General features: G+C 35.0%; 1 protein-coding gene across 1 annotated transcript in view; it reads right to left on the reverse strand.

Annotated features, from left to right (window-relative positions):
• The window catches only part of GNA13 (G protein subunit alpha 13), a 57,799-nt gene that overhangs the window by 6,080 nt on the left and 25,290 nt on the right, over nucleotides 1-26,429 (reverse strand). The window contains exon 3 of the mRNA XM_074224728.1: nucleotides 5,782-5,832. Within this exon, the coding sequence (XP_074080829.1) occupies nucleotides 5,782-5,832 (51 nt within the window). The remainder of the gene's footprint in view (nucleotides 1-5,781; nucleotides 5,833-26,429) is intronic.

The following is a 26,429-nucleotide window of genomic DNA, read 5'->3' on the forward strand; positions in this document are numbered from 1 at the left end:
ACTACTCAACTTCTCAGTCAAGCTTTTATAAAATAGTCAAGAACTGTTCTCCTCATTTATCTACCCAATACCAACTTTATTATGCTTCTATACATGTAGCACGTATGCCAAACTAATAAATAATCTTTCCTTACATGAAACAAAGCCATCTTGTTTATTCCTGCCTCTACTGTGTTCTGAATTTCTATCTTCCTCTACAGTATCAAAGTATAGATTGGTGTACAAAATACACTTCAATTAATTCTTGCTGAGGACTAAGCTCAGTGAGATCTGGTACTACTACTGCAGGAATGTCCCTTTGTAATTTGGGGTTTTCCTAAGAAAGGTGCTTTCTAAACTTGTAAATTCTATATGAATATGAGCTGTCATTTTCTGTCTCAACTTTCCAACTCATGTTGGAATAGCACAGAATTAAAATTTTCTAGTAGTTTCTAGTGCTCCCATATCATGTTTATTAGCCTGAGTATACAGCTGCTTGCAGAAGAGTTTAATGGGGGGTAATAAGACTGTAGTCCGCATATAATCTGTAGTCAGAGATCTGACTTCCTGTAACACAATTAACCAAACTTTTTTAAGAACTTCCTTAAAGAAAACAACTCTCTTTCACAGTAGCTTTTCTTTTCTTTTTTTTCTTCTTGCAAGGCAATGGGGTTAAGTGGCTTGCCCAAGGCCTCACAGCTAGGTAATTATTAAATGTCTGAGACCGGATTTGAACCCAGGTACTCCTGACTCCAGGGCCGGTGCTTTATCCACTGTGCCACCTAGCCTCCCCTGTGCGCCACCTAGCCGCCCCCACAGTAGCTTTTCTTAAAATACTAATGAAGGGCAGACAGCAAACTAAAGTACTTCAATAATATTTACTTAAGTTATTTAACAAGTTCATTTTTAATACAAGCATTCTTCTAAAACTACAGCATATCACTATCATCAGTCTAATACTGTGCTGTTGAAAAGAGGGGCTAATCAAGGTAATTTTAAAAAATCACCAGTTTATGATCCCTATTCCTTATCACTATATCTTTTCCCAAAAATGATAGCACAATGATTACTTAGAATGTTGCTGTAAAATTACCCCACTGAAATGACAACAGAGGAAATACAAATATTGTTATTTTATGTTTGTATTTATGTAAGAGACAACAACACGGACAATCTAAATTATATAAAATTAATTTTGAAAACATTTACATTTTAAAGATAAAATTTCAAAGTAACATATTGTTCCCACTTTTTTCAAATTATACCACTCCATTAATCTAGAGGATCTACCTTAATTGTTAATGATCAAACATAAATGACTTATTAAGCATCTACTACATGCACAGCATCGTGAAGGCAAAAAAGAGATCTGTAAGACTTGATTCATGAAATATGAGCTGACAATTTATTTGGATAGATAAGATTAGTAGTGAAACAATGGGACACAATGTAAGATAGAGCTCAAACCAATTCTTTCACTCATACAAATCTTTTAGTCATTAGAACTATATAATTAAATTATTTCTGACTCTTCTGTTTACTTGACCCCCATATCCAATACCATCAAATTGGGTTTTCCCTTTGAAATTCTTCTACTTTTATCTCTCTATTTTCTGTGATATCACCCTAAATCTAGGCCTTTTATCTTTTCACACATGGATAATGATATTCTTATTTCTTCTATCTCTATATTCTTATTTATCTTTAAGCCAATGCCAATTTTCCTATTTTTTATTCTTTGCTCAAAAATCTCTAATGGTTTTCTACTACTTAATGAAGACCAATAATCTGGTTTGTATTTACCTCTAAGTTGCAGTCTACCTCCCTAACTAGATTTCTCAATAAATGTCCACATTTTATCTGTTTACTTATTCATGTTGCCTTAAATAAAAGCACTTTTATTTTTTCCTACCTTGGCCCGAGGTTGACTTCTATTGATAAACAGAAAAAAAAGACAATAGTAAATATATAAAATATGATCTCATCACTTCTAATTTAAGACACTAGGAATTAATTTTTTTCTAAACCTAGGAACTACTGTTCTCCTTAACACAGCTTACATTGTGACAGACAAGTTAGTTCCAAATATCATAAAAGTTTCCCTTATGAAGTATGCTCCTTTACTCTTTATTCCTTCTCTCCCTTCCTTCTTTTTTTTTATTTTATTTATTTAAGGCAATGGGATGCCTTAAGAGTGACTTGCCTATGGTCACCCAGCTAAGTGTCTAAGGTCACATTTGAACACAGATCCTCCTGACTCCAGGGCTGGTGCTCTATCCACTGTGCCACCTAGTTGCCCCATCTCCCTTCCTTTTCTAAGTAAATCTTATGTCTTTCATAGCCTAGATCCAATTTCATACATGGGCTAAACTTAAACTATCCATTCTCTGAACTCTCATTACTGTACTAATCTCAGCATTATAGTTTAGCACTTAATATATATTAATTTAGCTTTCCTTTTAGATTATACATTCATTAAAAAATCAGAACCTTTTCATGAACTTTTGGATCCCCACAAGATGCTGAGCAGAAAGGAGAAGGTACCAAAAACAACAATGAACACATTACTCTATCTTCTACAAAAACGCAAAGAGTAGTCAACCAACCAGAAAATTTAGTGCATCTTCTTCTACTATAGGTTTTCAGAAAAGATTTGTGGTGGCAGGATTATGCTACTCTTGCCTAGGTGTTGGAAAATATATATAAAGAATTCTTTTTTATCACTTGTTGGTTGTTACAGAAAGAAATTTCTAGGATAATAATTATAAAATCACTTAAATATTATCAGGAAAGAAAACAAAATGCTCGTTTGTTCTTGCAACAAAAATACTAAGCACTTATATACAAGGAATTGTACTATCTTGCAGCATAATTCCCATGGAGCCAGATCAACAGCATTCAGTAAGTCTAGAAAGGTTTGTCTTTAGAAAGGACAAAAACAAGTGATTCTGAGATGAAAATGTTTTTAATCCAAAAAGTTTTAACATCAATTCTTCTAAAATTTCTTTTCTTGTTTTACTAAATTACACAGGAGAATAAAGCAAAATTAAAATGTCTTTTTCTTATTCAGATGCATTTTTTTCCTTCCTTCAAACTGTCTTCTTCTTTACAAGTTTGATGGATCATAGCTGTGAATGGGATAATGGCTGTTGTTACTGTTTCTGATGTGAAGGTCCAAGAGACCATTTTGAGAAGGCTGCCTGTACTCTCAAGAGTAAGAATACCTACGTTCCTCTTTGGGAGTTAAGGAATCAAAATTTCAGAGGCTCTGATGAGAGATTAGACTCTCCTGACTGCAGTTTTATTGATACTCTGGTTGAACTCACTCCCCCAACTGTTAACAATCTCTGTCCCTCTTAAATCTATCCGCCCCTGTGATAGACTAATTCAAGACTAATGAAGAGCAACCTTCCTCCCCAAATCCCTAGTGCCACTTTCCAATCCCTATTGATCTCAAATGATACTGAACAATTTCCTGTTCCTTATCTGCCTATACCTTCTAAATAATGCAACTCCTGGAATTCCCAGTTTATAGTTAACAAAGTTTCCTTAATTATAAAACTCTTCCTCTAAGGCTTCTGCTATCTTCTGGTTCCAAATTCCAAGCCTTTTCAGTAGCAATTACACTGTCTCTCACACATGACTTATTGGACCTGTAGGGTGAATTGGAACACTCCTAGCCCTTCATTGTCCCTCTATCTAGATATATAGAAACCACTTCTATTGTCATCACTTAGGAACTTCTCTTTTAAGGTTCAACCTCTCTAAATCTGTTATGTATAACCAGATTCTGGTGGTTATTATCTAATAACTTCTAGAATATTCTCCCTCCTTTTTCAATGGATTCAGTGCCTGGCTCACCATTTTCTTTTTCATTTCAACTACTGTCCTTTTACCAGAAACTTTCAAAATATATGAAGTTCCCTCAAATAAATACCCATTTCCTTTATTTGATCACCATTTTCTAACATTCTATTGATCCCTATGCTTCTTGCTCCTCTTAATTCTGCTCTTTGTCCTTATAGTCACTGGAATAACTCTCTTAACTCCACAGTACTTCACCCAAATTCTGGCTAAATTCTCTGCCCTTTTTGATCTCAAACCCAAATTAACAGACCAGTTAGCCTAAAATTTCTGCTATGCAATCTCAACTGGGCTCTTACTGAAGCAAGATAATCCTTCTAGTCTTTCTTAATTTTCTATTTCCCTCTCACAGAGGCTGTTCCAAAACTCTTCTCTCAAGCTTCCAAATGCCCCCTCCACTCACTCAGTTGAGAATGTTAGTTTTCTAGGAGGATTATTTACAGAGAACTTCTTCTCCTTCCTTCTTCATCTGACAATTAATTCCTCCTCTTCCAAGTTCCTTGACTTCATTCCTTACCATTAAAATTTCTTTTATTTATTTAAAGCAATGGGGTTAAGTGACTTGCCCAAGATCACACAGTTAGGCAATTGTTAAGTATCTGAGTCTGCTACTTAGCAAAGTCAAACCTGTTTCTTACCTCCCCTCCCTTAGCCACCCCCACCCCAATATACTGGTCTCTTCTGTATATATATGTATATAAATGTGTCCAAGTCTCCCCAATCCATAAAAAATTCTCCCGAGGTTCTATCATTTCTGTTACCATTATATTACCTTCTCTTCCCAGCTGACATCGAGTAGGTGCCTTGACTTCCCATTTGTGCTCTCTTAACTTCCTTCTGAATTCATCATTCAAAAACTGCACTCTCCGAAGTTATCTATCTTTTAATGAATTAAACCTAATAGTCTCTGCTCTTATCCTCTTTAATCTTTCTACAAATTCTGACAAAATGACCACATTTCCCTCTCCTTCTGCATAATCTCTCTTCTCTGGGTTTTCAAGAAATTGTCCAGTCCTGGTTCTCAGACCTATCTCACCACTTCTCGGCTTCTTCAGATGATTCAATGTATGTAACACACCCAAACTCTGGGTGTATTCTAAAGTTCTGTCTTGAGTACTCTCTTTTCTAAATACTCTTTTTTTTTTTGTAAGGTAATGGGATTAAGTGATGAGACCAAGGAAACTATTGTGTCTGGGGCCAAATTTGAACTCAGGTCCTCCTGACTCCAGGGACAGTACTCTATTCACTGCACCACCTAGCTGCCCCTATATTTTCTGTTCTCTCCTGAGCACTACTCTTAACATCACCAACTAACCCATTTGACATGATTCAGAGGTATTTCAAACCCAGACTGTCCAAAATGGAATTAATTTTCTTCCCCAATCCACATCTTTCCCAACTTAATATACTACCATCCTCCCAGTCATTCAGGTTTGTAACCCTGATGCTATCCACAACCCCTCAATCTCACTCACCCTTGAATATACCACCAGAAGACTAACTCCTGTTTTTGCACCTTTGCAATGATTGTCACCCACGCCTAGAATGTATGCCGCCCTCCTCACTTCTGCCTCTTGGAACCCTTGATCTTCTACTTAAGCACCACTTATCTACATAAAGTGTTTCCTGATTCCCCTGTCTATTAGTACCCTCTCTCCCAAAATGGCTATCCTTTATTTTGACTATAAGTACACACACACACACACACACACACACACACACACAAATAAAAAACTGTGTGTATGAGTATGTGTACACACCTTTGTCTCCCCCCATTAAAATGTAAGTACCTGAAAGGCAAGGACTATTTCACTATTGTCTTTGTATTCTCAGTGCTTAGCACAATGCCTGCAAAGTACTTATCAACTAATGAGCAAAAAATCTCTCTGCTACTTTTATGTGATTAAAAATCCAGACATATACATTGTTAAAACTTACAGATTCTCCAAGTTTATCCAAGTTGTCCAGAAAATACTTTACAGATTCACCCTAAAAAACAAGAGTATGAATATACATTAAAGCCTCTTTAAGGAATGTAAAACTTTGCTGTAACAATTTATATTATTACATAGTCTTCCTTCATACAATCAAAATATAACTATTTATTCACTAACATAAAAACACATTTAAACCTCCCCAAAATATTAAAATCTCACCCTCCATAAAACATTGAAGCCCCAGATGAAGATCATAAATCTTTTTTTGTTTGTTTTTTTCACACAACTATTATTAAATGACTGAGATGGATTTGAACTCCTGACTCCAGGATTATTAGTGCTCTATCCACTGCACCACTTAGCTGACCTGATCATAAATATTTCACTGAAAAATCCCCTCAATAAGCCAATTAGTTTTTAAAAGTCTCTACTGGCTTTTTTTTTTTTAGGTTTTTGCTAGGCAATGGGGTTAAGTAGCTTGCCCAAGGCCACACAGCTAAGTAATTATTAAGTGTCTCTGAGGCTGGGTTTGAACTCCGGTCCTCCTGAATCCAAGGCCAGTGCTCTATCCACGTTGCCTCCTAGCTGCCTCCTCTATTGGCTTTTATATTTGGCTATAATATGTAGAGTTTGAGATATGCTTATTTTTTTGTTTTAGGTTTTTGCAAGGCAAATGGGGTTAAGTGGCTTGCCCAAGGCCACACAGCTAGGTAATTATTAAGTGTCCGAGGCCAGATTTGAACCCAGGTACTCCTGACTCCAAGGCCAGTGCTTTATCCACTACGCCACCTAGCCACCCCCAACATTATCTTTTGAAGTTCTTTCTATCATCCCTGTGGCAGTTAGATGGTACAGTGAACAGAATGATGGGCCTGGAGTTAGGAAAACTAATCTTCCTGAGTTCAAATTTGGCCTCAGACACTTAATAATTACCTAGCTGTGTGGCCTTGGGCAAGCCACTTAACCCTGACTGCCTTAGTTTCCTAATCTGTAAAATGAGCTGGAGAAAGAAAAGGTCCTTCAGTATCTTTGTTAAGAAAATCTTAAAAGGGCCAAAGAGTCAGACACAACTGAAAACAATTGAACGATAATTTTTTTTAACCACAATAAACCACAACTTGTTTGCTCAACAAACCACATCTCCTTGATTTCCAATTCTGAGCTACCATAAAAACAGCTGCTGTAAATAATTTTGTACAAATTGAAGTCCCCGTGCCTTTTTAAAAAGAATTGACTGATGTTGTCTGAATACAGAAGGAAACATACTGTATTTCTTCAAGTTTCCTTGCACAAAAATGACCAATATGGAAATATTTTACATGATTGCACAAGTATAACTTATATCAGATTGCTTATCATGGCGGGGGGAGGAATGGGAGGGGAGAAAGGGAAAGGAGGGAATAGAATTCAAAATTCAAAACTTTTAAAAAACACACAATAAATGTCAAAACTTCTTTTTACATATATTGAAGAGAAAATATTATTTAAAAATAATTCTCAAAAAAAAAGAATAAAAAAGGAATGACTGGACAAACTTCATAGAAATATGTCTGTCCTTCTATCCGAAAAATGGGTTGGAACTTCAGTTGTCCCAAAAGCTATGAAATTGTGTAGGTCTTATTACTAGCAATTCTACTACTAGGTTTATGCCACCCCCCCCCCCCCCCGCAAAAGAGATCAGTAGCCCTTTTTTGTAGTGGCAAAGAAAAAAATTAGGAGAATGGCTGAATAAACTATAGTATATGAATGTGATATAATACTATTATGCTGTAAGAAATGATGAAGGGGGGTTCTAGAAACACCTTTGTTTGAATGAACTGATGTTTGCATGAACTGTTGCAAAATGGGAGTAAGCAGAAAGCAGAAACAAAAGAATAATTTATATAATAATAGCAATATTGTAAAGCTAATCAACTCTGAAAGACTTAACAACCCCTGAGCAACATGACCAACCAGTTACAAAAGAATCATGGTTTTCTTTTTTTTGGACATCACTAATGAATTTGTTTTACAGATCTAAACATTTGTAATGGGTCATTTTTCTTGCCTTCTCATTGGTTGATGGAAGGGAGGAAAATTAAGAATTGAAAATAAAAATGAATTTTAAAAAAACTCAGTTATTTTTATCTTTCTTCTTTTATATATTTCTATCAATTACCTATCTGTTTTGGACCAGACCTTTATCAGAGAAATTTAATGCAAAGATTTATTCTGAATTGTTTTGCTATCAATTAAAATATTTTTCAATATAAGTAATCTAAATTATTTACTTTAGTTCTGGTTTGGACAAATGTATCTTCTTTCTTGCTCTAGTTTTTTTAAAAAATATTAGCACCATCTGGAATTTAGTCACTTCTTGTTTATTAAATGATAACTATATGTTAGAATTGTGCTAAGCACTGGGAATCCAAAGAAAGGTAAAAGACAATTCCTGACTATCCTTGAGAAGCTCAAGATTTAATGGAGAACGGCAGCTAGGTAGTAAAATAGAGTACTAACCCTGGAGTCAGGAGGACCTGAGTTCAAATTTGACTTCCAACACTTAACTGCCTAGCTGTTTGACCTTGGGCAAGTTACTTAACCCCACTGCTTTAAATAAAATTAAAAAAGAAAAAGAAAAACTAAGATTTAATGGAGGAGACAAAAAGTAAACAAAAATGCAAAGATGAATTACACAAAGAATAGAAAATAATTAACAGCAGGAAAAACCCAAAATTAAGAAGGTACGGAACTTGATGGAAGCCTAGGAAGTCAGGAGGTGGAGATGAGGAAAGGAAAGCATTCCAAGCATAGGAGAGAAACTAATTTTAGCTGACTCAATAAATATCCAAGAAAACCAGTATATCAGTGAAAGGTAATATTTGGCTTCCTCCTTGCCTATACAAGAAGGAATTTCTCATGCTTTATTGCTATAGCTAGAATTTCTAGGACTGTATCCAAATAATAGTGGTATCATTGTAAATATTTTGCATTGTGATCTTGCCAGGATGACCTCTCATGGTTTTCTTATCACAAATTATGCTAGTTCTTGGTTTCAGATAAGTATTCATCATCTTAAGGAATGGTTCCTTTATTCCTCTATTTTTTTAAAGGAGTATTTTATTTTGACAAAAGATTTTTCTGCATCTGACGATTTTTGCTTTTTGTTATAATTTCTCTTCATACTTAAATCAATGGTATAAATCCAATAACAGGATAGGAACTTTGAAATATTTTGTTGAAAGCCTCTTTGATAACATTTTATTCAATGTTTTGTGTCAACATTCAGTAGAAATACTGAGTTACCGAAAATAACAAAGTCATTAAGATAAATCAGGAGCAAGGTTTTGCTTTCAATAATAAATTCACCATTAGCCAATTTGATCCAATATAAGCTAATTGCCCAGAGCAACTGTAATTATATGTAATTCATTTTATGCACTTAGAACATTATTCTGAAAAAGAGCCTATTAGAGTTCCTCCAGAGTGAGAGTTCTTATCACATTGAAAAAATACCAGTTATGGCTTGTAATTTTCTTTCTTATCTTTAATTGTTTCAGAGAAGGCGCATAGAAGGATCCTATTATTCTGTTTTTGCAAATGATTTATATATATTCTAAAATTGACGGCTCTTTCAACATTTACTATAAGTCTTATATATCTATTGGGTCCTATAGTTTTATCCTTTATGGCACATTCAATTCCTTTGCCAGAGACTGAATTATTTAAGCTTTTTATTTCTTGGTCTGATATATTTATTTTTATGTTTGTTTATTTTTATATATCTTTCTCTATTCAATTTATTAATTTTATTGACAAATATTAAGTGTCTGAGACCGGATTTGAACCCAGGTACTACTGACTCCAAGGCTGATGCTTTATCCACTATGCCACCTAGCTGCCCCTTAGGGAAAAGTTTTAAAATAATTTCTTTCATTTCTCAGTATGTCTCTGATTTTTGATAATGGCAATTTGATTTTTGCTTGATTTTGAAAAATTGCTAACACTGAAACAGTGCTTTTTAAGATTTCCAAAGTGTTTAAAAAACATTATATCTCATTTTCTCTTCTCAACAAACATTAAAGTTAGGTGTTATCACTATCCCTATTTTATAAAGGAAAAAATAAGGTAGACAGAGGTTCTAACTTTGTGGAGGAAGATATCAGAAATATAAATTTTCCTGCAACAAGACTAAATCCCAAAAGCTTGGGTATGTTACCTGATTTTTTTTCCATTTGAAAATGAAATTACTTACTGCTTATTTTTGTTTTATGACCCAGGTATTATTAAGGATTTAAACTGTCTCCAGAAAGGAATCATACATGTTACCAGTACTTTTCTGAATTAACCCAAAGTATAATACAGGTGGCTGTGTTATATGTGTTTCAAAAATGAGAATTTCTCCAAATCTGTTCCAACATGACAGATATATTAGGGAACATTCTAAGCATTAACTTGAATTTTGAGCTTGTTTCTGTGCAGCTCTTCCAAAATAATCAACAAGACAGAAAATCACATCATTACACGATAACTCACTACTTTTCCAAAGGATATTCACTTTCACAAGCAAATTTCATGACTCTGTCACATGAATATATTTATTATATATCTTATGATATACAGGAGAAGTTATGATGAGGAAGAGAGATGGTATGTACCCTCTTTCAGGGCCCAGAGTTTTGGAGAGACTGCAGGCTGATAGCAGACTCAGGTCTAGATTAAATCATTATTTATTGTAAAATTCATTCATTTCTTAATCATTTAACATGTATAAAACCATGTTACCTTTTTTTAGTGTGTTCCTGGTTTTTTAATTTATCACTACAAAATTTTTGAACTGTGCCCTAACCCCATTTTCCTCATATGCTGTTTTTGCATAGCCCATGCTTTCATTCACTGTCATGACTATTAATTTTTGTATTTTTCTTCATCTTTATCTTATAAATTGTCCCCATTTTAAAGAGAATGGATAAAGATGAGAGGGAATCTGATCAACATTAATTTACAAGTGAAATATGTTCCACCTCTTCTACTCCATTTCTCTTTTATTCCTCCTATTAAAGAGAATTGGATGGAGAAGGAATTTGATCAACATTAATTTTTTATTAAAGATTTTATTTATTTTGAGTTTTACAATTTTTCCCCTAATCTTACTTCTTTCCCCACCCTCCACAGAAGGCAATTTGTCAGTCTTTACACTGATCAACATTAATTTTTAAATGAAGTATTGTGTTCTTCCTCTTCTGCTCCACTTCTCTTTAAAAGATAAGACTCATTTAGAACTAAGCCCAAAGGGCAATAAAACCGTACATATGCTTTGATTTAGCAATAACACACTAAGACTCTATCCCAAAGAGATCATAAAAAAGGAGAAAAGTACAAAAGTACAGTACAAAAATATTTTTAACAGCTCTTTCTGTAGTAGAAAAGAATTGGAAATTAAGGGGATGCCCATCATTTGGGAATTTACTGAACAAGCTATGGTATATGAACAACTGTTCTGTAAGAAATCATGAGTATACTAAGTACCTAGCTGTGTGACAGCTTGGGCAAGTCACTTAACCCCCATTGCCTAGCAAAAACCTCAAATAAATAAATAATTGAAAGAAATCATGAGTAGCCTGACTTCAGAAAAGCCTGAAGAGTTTTGCACAAACTGTTGCTAAGTAAAGTGAGCTGAATAGGAGAAATTGTGCATAATAACAGCAACATTGTGAGATGATTAACTAGGATGCATGCATCTTCCTCTCAGCAATTCAGTGATCAAGGTCAATCCTGAGAGAACTGGGGCATCTAGGTAGCAAAGTGGATAGAAAGAACGCTGACCCTGGAGTCAGGAGGACCTTAGTTCAAATGTGACCTCAGACCTTAATAATGCCCTAGCTGTGTGACCTTGGGCAAGTCAGTCTTAACCCCATTGCCTTAAATTAAAAAAAAATCCTGAGTGACCTATAAAGGAAAATGCCATTCACATTCAGGGAAAAAACTATGGATTCTGAATTCAGAGCAAAGTATACCATGATCATTTTTTTAAACTTCTTTAATGTGTTTACTTTCTTTCTCATTGTTTTTTTTTTTTGTCCCTTAGTTCTACTTCTTTCACAACATGACTAATATGGAATATACTGAACACAATTATATGTGCACAACCTACATCAGATTGTTTGCTGTTAAGGGGAGAGCTGGGATGAAAGGGAGAATAGTAAAAAATGTGGAACTCAAAAGCTTACAAAAGGATAAATACTTACATCTATCTTAGTATGTAATTGGAAAAAAAATGTTTAGTCATTACAAAATAAATTTAAAATAAAGCTAAAAAACAAACCCCCAAAACAAAGACAAGCCAAAACCTCCATATCATCATTTCTTACTATTATATTTTAAAATCCTCCCTTTCTGATCAATCCTCCACAGGTGAAGTTGATTTTGCTATTCCCTCCAGAGCATTACTGTCTCTTCACTTATCTTGTCACTGAGTATTTCCTTGTGGAATTTAATATATATCTACCCAATCAACTCTGTATGTGTGTGTGTATGTATGTATTTGGTTTCTCTTCCTTCGTGTATTTCAGTTTTTAAGACATAAGATACCCTTTTTTTTCCACCCTGTTGCTCTAGCACATTCCCATTCATGCAAAATATATTCTTCCCTCTTCTTATACAATGTATTCCTTTTTTTCTCCATTGGAAAAACCCAACAACACAGCAAATTCTCACCCTGGACTATAATTTGTCTTATGTAACTTCTTCTGTGACTCTTGAAAACAAAAGGATTCTGAAGAGACACTTGTCTGTTCTCTATTAGAATCTAAATACTTCATCATTGTTTAAATCTTTCCATTCCAAATATATTTACTTTCCTTAGTTTGTCTTGACTTCTTTGTTTGCATTTCAAAGCTCCATATTTAGTTGGTTCTCGTGCACCCCCCCCCCCAAATTGCCACCTTTTCTTTAACATCGGCTTTGGTCCTTTTCAAATATTTGATAGATTTTTTGTGGGAGAGGTATAAATTGGTTTCTATCTACAACCTACTATGTAACTAACTTTTCTGAAGATGGGTTCCTTTTTTTTAGACACTTTTAAACTACAAGTTTGACAGTTTACAGGCTCTTTTGTCTTCATTTTGAAAATAAAGGCAACATCTTTCCTCCAATATTGTGATATTTCTTCTTTCCCAAACTTTCATAATTTATTGACAATGGCTCAAAAATCACAAGACATTTCTTCTTGGCCAAGCCACTTGAATTCATAAAAGGGAAACTAGATGCTTTCTTCCTATCTCTTGCTTGGCTTTTTTTTTTTGCAAGGCAATGGAGTTAAGTGACTTTCCCAAGGTCACACAGCTAGGTAATTATTACTAAGTGTCTGAGGCCAGATTTAAAGTCAGGTCCTCCTGACTCCAGGGCCGGTGCTCTTATCTACTGTGCCACCTAGCTGGTGGCATTTTCGATATACTGCTCCTTCCCTGCCACATAAAAATAAAACAACCCTTTTCATTGTCCTTAGTTTCCCTGAAAGTGTCTCAACTTATTCTGAGTTTGGGGTTCCTGTTACTATTTTTATAATATCATGTGTTACTATAATCTTCTATTCAATGTTAATCAGTTTTCTTTCCATCCTTTCTTTAAAAAAATCCCAGTTGATAATATTCAGAGCAGTTCTTTTTGGTAGTGGCAAAGAAGTGGAAATTGAGGGGATACCCATCAATTGGGGAATGGCTAAACAAATTATATTTATATGTATGTGATGGAATACTATTATTCTATAAGAAATCACGAGGTGGGGCAGCTAGGTGGCGCAGTGGATAGAGCACAAGCCCTGGAGTCAGGAGGACCTGAGTTCAAATCTAGCCTCAAACACTTAATAATTATCTAGCTGTGTGGCCCTGGGCAAGCCACTTAACCCCATTTGCCTTGCAAAAAACTAAAAAGAAATCATGAGGGATGGGTTTTCAGAAAAGCCAAGAAAGATTAGCATGAATTGATGTAGAATGAAATGAGTAGAACCACAAAAATATTATATACACTAACAGCAACATAGGGTTATCATCAAATATGATGGACTTGTTCATTTCAGCAGTACAATAATCAAAGACAATTTTAAAAGACTTATGATAGAAAATACCATCCATATCCAAAACAGCAACTGTGGAATTTAAATGAAGACAAAAGCTCATTATCTTCAATTTTTAAGTTGCCTTATGCCTTTTTTTCCCCTCTCTAATGCTTTTTTTCTTCCATTTGGATTAGATTCTTCTCTCACAGCATGATCAATAATGGACCTATGTTTTAGCATGGTTATAAATAGAGAGCCTTAGGGGCGGCTAGGTGGCGCAGTGAATAAAGCACCGGCCCTGGAGTCAGGAGTACCTGGGTTCAAATCTGGTCTCAGATACTTTAATAATTACCTAGCTGTGTTGCCTTGGGCAAGCCACTTAACTCCATTTGCCTGGCAAAAACCCCCAAATAAATAAATAAATGAATGAATGAATAAAAAAAATAGAGAGAGAACCTTTATCTGATTGCTTTCTATCAGGGGAAGGAACTAAATGTAAAACTCAAAACCTTACCCGCCACAAAAGGATTGTTAAAACTACCATTGCATGTGGTTGGAAAAACAAAAAAAATTTAAAACACAAAACAAAACTTGATTGATGGATAAATTTCCTTGGGAACTACATTGATCTCTTCAAACAAATTCCATTTTTCCTCCTCAACAGACATGCTTCCCTTTGTGTCTTAATAATTTCATTCTTGTTAATCTCTCAATCTCTCCTGGGGCTAACTTAATATAGCATTTTAGTCCTCAGGCTCTTTCCCTTGACTCCTTTACAATCCGCTCCCTCCCCAAACCTAAGGTACATACAAGACTATTCTGAGATTTTCTTTCTTCCTCTATTACAACTTCTAAGAGGGAGTAGATCCTTTTCTCTCAAGATTTCCATCATTTTCATCCCAGCAACTGGCTTGTCCCTGTTGGAATCAGATACAGAAAAGAGAAGTTCCCTTTATTGATTCCTCCAGGATGAAATCAATACTAAAGTAAATAAGAAAAGTGAGCAAGAACAGCACATTCTTGAGGAAATGGACATCACTACTGTAATCATGCCTTTGTGACAGGATAGTGAGTTATTTCTGAAAGATGTATTCTTTTTTTAATGCTTACTTGACTGAGTCAACCAAACATTTTTTCATGTTTCCTTCTTCTGGTTCCTAGAATTTCTCACTTGAAAACACCTTAATAAAACAATGCTACTCTAAGTGATAGATTCACAGTGCCACAAAAAAAGAGATAGCTAGATAGCCTACATACATACATACATACATACATACATGCAAACTCACACAACTGCTGTTTCATTTCATTGATGGGATGATTTTTGGAAATTATGCAACAAACCCTGTTTTTTTTCCCCCACTCCTGCAAATACCTCCCCCTTCAAGAATGCAATTTCATATAAAATACAATATTTAAAAAAAGGAACTCCCCAGTCAAATTACCTCTCCCACCCCCCAAAAAAATGAAAAAAAGTTTAAAAAATACATTCTACACCTTTGCAAAGAAGATGGGGATGTTTTAACATCTCTTTGCAGCATTCACAATTCATGTAAATTGTTTTCTGGTTTTTCCATTCCATTTACATTTTGTAGTCAATTTGTTTATTGTTTTCTTGGTTCTGTTTACTCTGCATCAGACTGCAAATTTTTCTATGCTTCTCTGTATTCCTTGTAGTTATCACTTCTTACAGCACAATTAATATTTCACTATATTCATCTACCATAATCTGTTTGGCAATCCTTGACAAGCAATTTACTTTGCTTCCAATTATTTGCTACTGTAAAAAGCATATAAATACTTTTACATGTACATGTGGTCGTTCTTATCAATGACATCTTTGGAGAATAAATCCAGTTCACAATAACAAATGTTATTAATACTATCAATTTTATTGCATAAGTTTTATTTTATTAATTTAATTTTATTGAACAATTCTAAAATAGTTACTGATTCACAGTTCCATCAATATGCAACAATTTACCTTTTTATCTACAACTTCTCCAACACTAACTTCCCATCTGTTGACAGATGGGAAAATAAAAAATGATAAAGACCTCTCCTGGTTTATCACATCCTACTCCTTTGGCACCTTACATTTCAGCAAAATTCATCATTCATATTTAGTGTTTCAAATTTCATCTCTACCTTCTTTGCCTTTGTAGTGTCCCTCTGTTCCTTGCATTCCCTCCTCCTTACCTCAGCTCTTAGAATCTCTAGCTTCCTTCAAAGTTTTCCTCCTCCTTCCTCTCACAATCCTGTCCCAACTGCCCTTGCTCCAGTTACTAATATTCCCCTCCAATCATCCTCTTCCTTTATTCTACACATATTTCTTATTTAATATTTGTTTATCTTGTTTTCTCCTTCAAGATTCTGTAGCACAGGGCCTATTTTTTTGTGTCTTTATATCTCATATTTGTCACTCAGCAAGTGTTTACTAAATGCTGTTGACTGTTCTGAACTGAACCTAGAAGAAAGCTAGGGTTTTAAAAAGCAGAGATGAGTGGACTTAGAACGTTAGGAAGAAAGAAACAAGATAAAATTATCAGGTACAGGGACCATTAAGTAAAGCAGTCTGGAAGGACAGCAGAAGGAAAACATACAATTAACTGGAAAGGTGAGGTCAAAATCAAATAGTGAAGTTTTAAATATCAAACAGGAGTTTCTATTTTATCCAAAAGCTTTATGAGTAAGGGAGTAATACAATCAACACTTGTGATTTAGGATTATCAATTTGACACTGTATGAAAGATGCGCTGGACACTGGAGAGGTCTGAGGCATGGAAATCAATAAAAAAGCTATTGCAATAATCCAAGTGGGAAATGATTTAGGGTCTTAACTAGAGTATTTCTGGTGTGAACAAAGAGAATGTGATCAATATAGGAAATATCAACTTCAATGTAGACACTGTTCAATGTTTTTGTTAAGTTTTTGCAAAAGCAGTGGGGTTAAGTGGCTTGCTCAAGGCCACACAGCTAGGTAATTATTAAGTGTCTGAGGCTGATTTTGAACTTCTGACTGCAGGGCCACCACTACGCCACCTAGTCACCCTTACTGTTCAATTTTTTAAAACCATACTACTTTGAAAAAACCTAAAAAACAAAAACAAAAACAAATGGGGAAGGATTAAGTTTTCAGAGTTGAAGAACCTAATGTTAATATGACATAACTAATTATTAGCCTTTAATCCTTCTCTTGCTTAATAATTCACATTTTTAAAAACCTTTTTTTTTTGCAAGGCAAACGGGGTTAAGTGGCTTGCCCAAGGCCACACAGCTAGGTAATTATTAAGTGTCTGAGACCGGATTTGAACCCAGGTACTCCTGACTCCAGGGCCGGTGCTTTATCCACTACGCCACCTAGCTGCCCTAAAAAACCTTTTTTTAATTTAAAAGAGAAGAAAACTAAACTATTCACATCAAAAGCAAATTAAAAATTAGTTTTTAACTGTCCTTTCAAAAAAATCATGCAGTTTTATTTATCAATTGAATGGTCTTTTTATTAATCCTTAATTTTCAGAGTTTCTACTGTTATTTAGTTGGGAATTCTTTATTTGTTTTTACCCAACCTTTATAAAAATTGCATATTCAATTCACTGATTTGTTCTTTCTCTTTCATGGATGAAAATATTTGAAAATAAAAACTTCCTGCTTTTAACTTCTGTAGTTGCATCTCTTAAGTCTTTGGCATATTATCTCATTGTTTTAATTTTCTTTGATGAAACTTACCCACCAGTTCACTAGAATAATGCTTTTTATAATATTTTCTTTAGGGACTGGACAGTGAACATAAATCTTATTGAATTATGAGCAGTAAATGAAATACTTATTATTTTCTATCTCAAAGAATGATTAATCTTTGCCAAGGGTCTAATATACAATTAAAATTATGTAAATTTATTTCTATTCCCAGGGATCTATTAATACCTATAATTTTTCTGAATTTCTATTCAGGACCTTAACTTCTTTCTTGTTTATCTCCTGTTTAGCTTTTTCTAAGTCTAAAGGGGATGTGTGTTGGGAGAGAAAAGTCAAACATGTTATATTAAGGTCCCTTACCAATGGGTTTGTTTCCTGAGCAAAAAGGAGATGCTTGTGTTATTTACCTTATAAAGTAGTTGTAAAGAATGTCCTTTGTGACCTAAAGGGACTATGTAAATGAGTCATGAGTCATTTCACATCATTTTGGAATCTCTTTTCCTGTCAAGGTGATCTAGAATGACTGTAGGTATTATATGACTTGGGACATGATACCTTTTGAAGATCAAACATCATCAGCTATCATGTTTTCAACTATCCATGAGCCTTTCTAAGAACAGTTTCCCTCTAAAACCAAGCTATACTGATATATAAATATATAAAGAGAGAGAGAGAGAGAGAGAGAGAGAGAGACTCCCCCCCCCATTTGGACCCCATGTAATATAGAACTATATAAATCTATACCCAAACAAGAATATTTTTTGCCACAACCTTTACAAGTGATCATCCAACTTTTACTGGAAAGAGCTCTAAATAGATAAGAACTCAATTATGGCCTAACCCAAGCAGAAGGAAAGTGGGAGACAGACAACTTCATCTACCTCAGGGATGTTGAGATAATATACATAAAGCACATTACAAATATTAAAAGTACTATAAATGTGACTCTCAGAGCAGTCCTACACTTTTGGATAGCTTTAATGGCTAGAATATTTTCTTTATATCAAAAGTCTTGATCTGTCCATCAGCAACATTCACCCAAATTGCCAACTAGTTCTCCCCTTTGGGAGTCATGCAGAGAAAGATCTAATTGCTCTCAACACACAATACATCAAACACACTAAAACAAATTAAAAAAGAAAAAACACCCCAGTTATTGAATCCTCTATCTACTGAGTTTCTTCTTCTCCAGACTACAAACATGAATAGTTTCTCCAACCTATTCTCACTTGACAAAGACTTCGGGGCCTTCCACCCTCTTTGTTTCCATTCCTCAGGAAGCTCTCTACTTATGACATTCCTAATCTTCAGTGCCCAGAACTGAATATAATACTCCTGATAGAGTCTGGTAAAGTGACAGTACAATGGAACCATCCCTGTCATATTCTTGAAAATTACCTTTTCTCTTAATAGAGCTCAAGACCACAATTAGAATTTTTGTTTTTGTATACAGATCACATTGCTTACTATTAAGTTTGTAATCCACTAAAGTCTTCAAGGTGCTTAAGTGGATAGAATACCAGGTGTGAAGTCAGAAATTTATCTTCTTGAGTTCTAATCTGGCCTCAGACACTTAATAGCTTGTCATCTGTCAAATGAGCTGGAGAAGGAAAAAGCTACCTCAACTCTAATATCTTTGCCTACAAAACCCCAAATGGGAACACAAAGAATCAGATAGAATGGAAAAAGTCCTCCCATCTTTTATAAATTGATTGCCTAAATACTGCATCTAGGAAGTTGATTTTCTGAACTCATCTGTAAGACTTTATATTCTTATTAGATTCAATCTAATGCTCTAATTGGTTGGAATTCTGTCATTCAAGTGTGTTACCTACCTATCCCTTATAGTTTTGTGTCATCTCCCAAGGCTGATGGGTATATTATCTATACCTTTAAACTTTTTGTTAAATAACATAAGGTGAAGCCTAGGACATTTCAATGGAAACATGTAAAGCTGAGAGGGAACCATTAATAACTACTCTCAGTTTGGCCATTTAACCAGTTATGAATCCATTCAACTGTTATCTAATTCAGTGAAAAAATTCTAAGCACATATCCTCTCATATATGTATATTTACTTATTGACAAATTTATATAATGCATATTGATAATCATAAAATAGATACTGATAATTGTTATAAAATATGGATATTGACAACTGTGTTTATATTGTTAACATATTGGTAATTATGCTATAAAACTTACACAAAAATACATTTTTAAAAGAATGACACAAAGAAGAAATATTTTATATTCATCACAATAAGGAAAAACTAGAGTTTAATGTATAGAGGAATGATATAATTAAACCTGTGCTTTGGGAATATTACTTGGTAGTTTTATTGAAGATAACTTAAGAGTGTGGAAAGTTTTTAAGTCAGGAAGACTAATTAGGAAGCTAAAGGATCCAGGTAAGAAGTGATGAGGGACAGAAACTATTGAAACTGCATGAGTGAAAACAGAAGGAAGAACATGAGATATGTTGTAGAGGTAGAAACAATGATATTTGTCAACTAGTCTAAGTGTTGAGGAAGAATGAGGTGTCAAGAATGACTTGTTAAGAGTATAAAGCTAGGTTGCTGAGGGGTATCTACTCCAGTCAGAAACTATTTGGAAGGAGGGAAGTTATTCTTAGATGCTGTGAGCATTAGAGCTGAGAGTGGATTATAACTACCCTGAAGAGTCAATTCTCATTCCTAGAATAGTCAAGGGAGGTCAATAGTGAAAAGGTGAGAAATGAGGAAATGTTGAACAATAATGGGTAAAGTTGTGGTGGAGACAATTCCATATTTAATTTTCGCAGGAAAATGTGGGGTGGGACTAATCTTCTCATCCTCTGATTACTTTATTACACACCTCTTAGTCATGCCATGTCCCACAAGAAGTACAAAGTCCCCACTCTGGAGATCACTGTGCTTGTTATTGTTTGGTTGTATCCTACTCTTCCTTACCCTACCCCCTCACCTCAAATAAACCTTTTTAACAAATACAGTCAAGCAAAACAAATTCCCAGGTTGCTCATGTCCAAAAATGTGTGCCTTAATCAAGAAGTGGGCAACATTCTTCATCATCAATCCTGTGTTGATCATTGAGTTGATCAGAGTTCTTCAATCTTCTAAAACTAGTACAAACTGTTCTCCTGATTCATTTCACTGTATAAGACCACACAATTCTTCATTAATTTTTCTGAAACTATTCAATATACAAAATGTTCATTATCCTATATATACACCATAATTTGTTATTTTCAACTGATGGGCATTCCCTTAGTTTCCAGGTTTTTTGGCCACAAAAAGGAGGTACTAGAAATATTTCTGTTCATGTAAGACTTTCCCTCTCTCTTTGAAGTCCTTAGGGTTTAAGGCCTAGTTGTAGGTATTGCTGGGTCAAAAGTATGTTCAATTGGTAACTTTTGGGGCATAGTTCCAAATTGCTTTCCAGAATGGCAGGGCCAATAACACAACTCCACCAACTTCATCAATGTATCTAGGAATGTCTGAACAAGTATTGGTAGATGAATATGGTACAATACTACTGGGCTATAAGAAGCAAGGAGAGATCAATGACAATTAAAGACAATGTGATGGTGTATATCCATGCATATCCAGAGAAGAATATGTGGAATTTAAATGTAGACCAAAATTTACCATCTTCCAATTTTTAAAAGTTGTCTTATATTGTTTTTCCCCCTCTCTTGTTTTTTTCTCCATTCTGGTTTGATTCTTCTCTAACAAGATAACTAGTGTGGATCTATTTTTAGCATGATTATATATGTAGGACCTATGTTGAATAGCTTTCTGTTGGGGAGGGGAAAATGTAAAAACAGAAAAATGACTATTGAAAGCTACCATTTCATGTAGGTGGGGGGGGATGGTTTTAGAAAAAAATACATATGAACAGATGCAATATGAAGTAGGCAGAACCAGAACAATTTACACAGCAGTAGTAATATTTTAATCAATTTGAGTGATAATGAGAAGGGGGGGAGGGAGTTTTAGGTGAGTGGCCTAATTTATTTTTCATGAAATATAAGGCAAGGTTCTCTGCTGAGAGAATGAGAAAGGAAAAAATCATGGGGGGGAAGGGCTAAGGAGAAAAGAATAGGTTCAGAAAAGACATTGGTAAGTAGAATACTGAATTCATTAAGGAGGTATAAAAGGACTGCCTTGCTGTAATGAAGGCCTGGTTAGATTATATCTCATTAATTTGTAGTGGACTTAAGTCTGTATGGTTTCAGTTTTTCTACAGCTTTGTTCAGCAGTATGTGAACAGGAATCATAGGCAAAGGATAGTAGTATTACTCTAATCCAAGGTTGAGGCTTAGACTTGTAAGTTATTTTATATATTCTCTATAAAATCCTCAAGTCAGAATGTTTAATTAAAAGTTAAAATGACTCATTCCTTTAACAGCAATTTAAATACTAATACCATGACATTTTTTTACATCTGGCTCCCTTCATCCAAACCTCAAAACCTAAACCAAAGATCAGAATAATCCATCTTCAACAGGTCAAGGCAAGTAATACTAAATACAATTTACACAAGTTATTGGAAAATATGTCAACTCAATGGCTCAAATCACTGTACAAGGACAAATACAGAACTGACATAAGTTCAAGAAAGAAATTTTGAATAGTCAAAGCTTTTTTATACTATAATTTTCATAGTAAGTCATTTTGTTTCAATTTAATTTTAATTTATTTCTTCATTTCTAAATATAGTCCTCCTGTCCTCTCCTTCACCTCCAGCAAACCATCCCTTATAACAAAGATTTTTGGCAATTTGGCAAAAGAACAGATCATCTACCAAGATTAACAGTTTATGCAACATTCCACTCTTAAGTCTCTTACCTCTGCTTTTAATTCAATTCTTTCAAGGTCTTAAAACCAAGAAGTTATTAGCATTCATTTACTTTTTGTTGTTATATTTTTGTACTCATTGCATGTTGTTTTCTTGGTTCTGCTTATCTGACTAGCCCATCACATAAGTCCTCTCATGTTTGTCAGAATTTTCTATATTTATAATTTCTTTAAATTTGGTCATTCCCTACCTAACTGACAGCTATCTCTTTCTTCACCATACTATAAAGTATGAGACCATCTCCATTCATCCTGATTCATATCTGACCACTGGACCCAGATGGCTCTGGAGGAGACTGGTGACTTAGTACAACCCCTATCACTCAAATCCAATTCATGTGCTTGTCATGGCATCACCTCCCCTATACCATGGTCTTCTTCTGGAATGAAGGACAAAAATCACCACCATCACCACCACCACGACCTTACTTCTTACCACAGCTCTACTTATTGAAATGATTCTGTCATAACTCTTCTAAAAGATTCTCATCCTCATTCTTTCACTTACTGTCAATCTCTCCTTGGCTTATTCTCAATTCCCTACAAATGTGTCCATGGCTTCCAAAGCCTGAAAAAATACTCACTTGATCCTTTTCCCTGGACTACCTTCTTAAATCTCTTTTGCTCCTTGAAGCTAAAGTCCTCAAAAAGGTTATCAATAACAGATGCTTCCACTTTCTCTTCTCTCATATGATTTGGCTTCCAATCTTATTCCATCAAAACTCCTCCAAAATTACTAGGGATCTCTTAGTTGGCAAATCCAATGGTCTTTTCTCAATACTCATTCTCCTAGATCTCTGTGCAGCCTCTGACAGTGCTGATCATTCTCTCTTCCTAGACACCATCCTGTCTAGGACAACACTCTCTCCTAACCTATCTGACTGTTCCCTCTCTCCTTTGTTGGATCCTCTTCCTGATCATAGGTGTCCCAAAGGGTTCAGTTTGGCCTTTCTTCACTTTTCCCTCTATACTACACTTCATCTGGTGATTTTTGCCAACTCCCAGATTTAATTACTATTTTTATGACAATCATTCTCAAATCTACCTATCCTGCCCCAAACTTTGCTGACCTCCACCTCTGCATCTCCAATGCCTTTCAGATGTCCAGCACACATCTTAAACTTAACAGGTCCAAAACTGAACTCATCTTTTTTCCCCTTAAATTCTCTCCCTTTCTACCTTTCCCATTACTGTAGAGGATTACCATCCTCACAGTCACTCACAGAAGCCATCTCGATTCCCCACTATTCTCTTATCCTCCAGATGCAATCTATTGGCAGCCTATCAATTTCACTTTTCCCCCTATTCAATAAACTTCAATGACTTCTGATTACCTCTAGAATCAAATATATAAAATCATCCATTTAGCATTTAAAGTCCTTCAATAAGCTAATCTCCACCTATCTTTCAAGCTTTCTTATTAAATCACTCCCAGTCCTAAACTCTTTTTTTAAAGGCAAATGGGGTTAAGTGACTTGCTCAAGGCCACACAGCTAGGTAATTAGTGTCTGAGGCTGGATTTGAACTCAGAAACTCCACTGCACCACCTAGCTGTCCCCCAGTCTTAAACTCTTCACTGACTTCCTACTTCCTGACTGTTCCAAGAAAAATCTCTTACCTCTGGGCATTTTCCCTGGCTGTTTACTAAGACTGGAATGGTTTTCCTACTGATTTCCCTGGCACCTTGAAGTCCCAAGTAAAATGCCAACTTTTATAGGAAGCCTTTCCCAAACCTTCTTAATTCTAGTGCTTCCTTCTACTAATTATTTCCTATTTATCTTGTATCTAACTTGTTTGTATATATTTGCCCCAACCCCCGTATTTGTTTGCATGCTATCTCCATCAGATTGTGAGATCTTTGTAGGCAGGAGCTGTCTCTTGTCTCTCTCTCTTTTTTTTAATCTCCAGGAATTAACAGCACAGTGTTTGGCAGATAGAAGGCACTTGTGTATTTTAATGGATTGGTTGAATTGCCAATTGTCTTTTGGTTGTTAGGAAGTGAAACAGAATAGTATTGCCCAAAGAGCAATGGAAAAACACAATAGCCATGAAAAGGTTACAATGAACTAGAAATTGCAAAGAAAATGATGATGTTTGGTCTTTATCCCCCAAGACCAGGACATCAGGAAGGTGACAACAAGTCATGACAAGTAAGTGAATTGCAAAGGAAATGAAATATGAGTAAAGATATAACCAATGGGCAGATTGTGTGCTCCACTGGTATCCTCATGAAAAAGATTAACATTGTATAGATCACTTTCTATGGCAAACTCATAGGAGAACATGAAGATCACCCATAAGAGAAGGGCATGGATGAGTTGCAATCTCTATCACTGAAGGGAATACTATGCATATTGGTGAAACAGGAATCCCTAGCATAACAGGTAGTATGGTAAGATCATATCAGGATATTGTATTCAATCTAAAGTACATCATAAGAAAGACACTAATTTGAAAAACCCATGGGTGAAAAGACTGAATCATTTATTCAACATGTAATTACTATGCACTAAACTACTACTCACAAGACACCATTAGACACTCAGAATACAAAGATAAAATGAAATATAGTCTTTTAAAGACCTTTAATGCTACTAGGGGACCATAGCATTTATAAGAGATGAGAAAGTACAAGACAATGCCATTCAAAACTCATTTGAAAGAATTGGGGATGATCAATCAGGAAAAGAGAAAATTTGAGAAGGCTGAAGGGAGTAAGGATGGATAATACTAGTTTCTTTCAAGCATTCAGAAGGACAGACATGCTGGAGGGACAACATTGGTTTGACTTGGCTCCTGAGTGCAAAAACAAGAGAAGTTCACAGAATAGTCTAAAGGCCAGTGGTATTCCATGGACAGAAGAGTATATGGTGGAGAGTAAGTTATAAAGAGACTAGATTATGCAGGATTTTGAATGTCAAACAGAAGATTTTATGTTTGATCTTGGAAACAACAGGGAGTCACTGGAATTGAGTTGGAATCTGCATTTTAGGAAAATCACTTCAGTTGCTGAATGGAGAATAATCAAAATGGAGGAGAAACTTGGAAGAAGGCAGTGGCAATGGCAACTCTGTAGACTTGAGGTGATGACCTGCACAGTAGAAGAGGAGTCCTTCCTGACTTCAGGCTGAGCATTCTATCCAGTGCACTACCTAGCTGCTCTACTTTTGAAGTTACCTATACCCAAATTTTATAAACTGAAATTCTATAAAACAAGAGATATTTACTTTACATACTATAACACTAAACAAATATTTAATTACTTGAAAAATATCACTTGCAAAGTTGCCAGAGTCCAATTGTAAGTTGCCATTCATTAGCTGTGCAAATTACAAGAAATTCATTGCTTTAAAAGTTGATTTTAAATTGTCAGGCATTCATTTTCCAGAGTTTGAGTTTCCCTTTGTATTCCTGAAGATCTCACCTACTAACAGAACAGTAATTTTATTGTTATTTATTATACAATGTTATGAATCTTTTTCATGAGAATACCAGTGGAGCACACAATCTGCCCCTCACATTTCCTTTCCTTTGCAATTCACTTGCTTTTCACCTTCTTGATGTAATGGTCTTTGAGGAGAAAGAACATTATTTCCTTTGAAATTTCTACTTATTATTATTATTAATTTTATTATACATGAAATGCAAGAAATATTCCAAGTCTGAGCACATGGTCTAAATTAATAAAGCAAGCAACAACGTGTGTGTGTGTATGTGTGTGTGTGTGTGTGTGTGTGTGTGTGTGTGTGTTCACCCACACATGTTATGTCTTTTCTTCTAAAAATTGTTTGGGGGGCAACTAGGTGGCACAGTGAAGATAGAGCACCAGCCTTTGAGCGAGGAGGACCTGAGTTCAAATTCAGCCAAAGGCACTTAATAATTACCTAGCTGTGTGACCTTGGGCAAATTACTTAACCCTACTGCCTTGTAAAAACCAAAAAAACAAAAAGAATAATAAAAATTTATTGTTTGACTCAAAAGTTATATCTTCAGACACCATGCAGATATTACAAAATATATATGCTTGTTGGTTAAGGCAAGTCTCCCTATGATGGA

The sequence above is a fragment of the Macrotis lagotis genome, chromosome 2 (genome assembly GCF_037893015.1).
Source record: "Macrotis lagotis isolate mMagLag1 chromosome 2, bilby.v1.9.chrom.fasta, whole genome shotgun sequence".
Taxonomy (NCBI): Eukaryota; Metazoa; Chordata; class Mammalia; order Peramelemorphia; family Peramelidae; genus Macrotis; species Macrotis lagotis.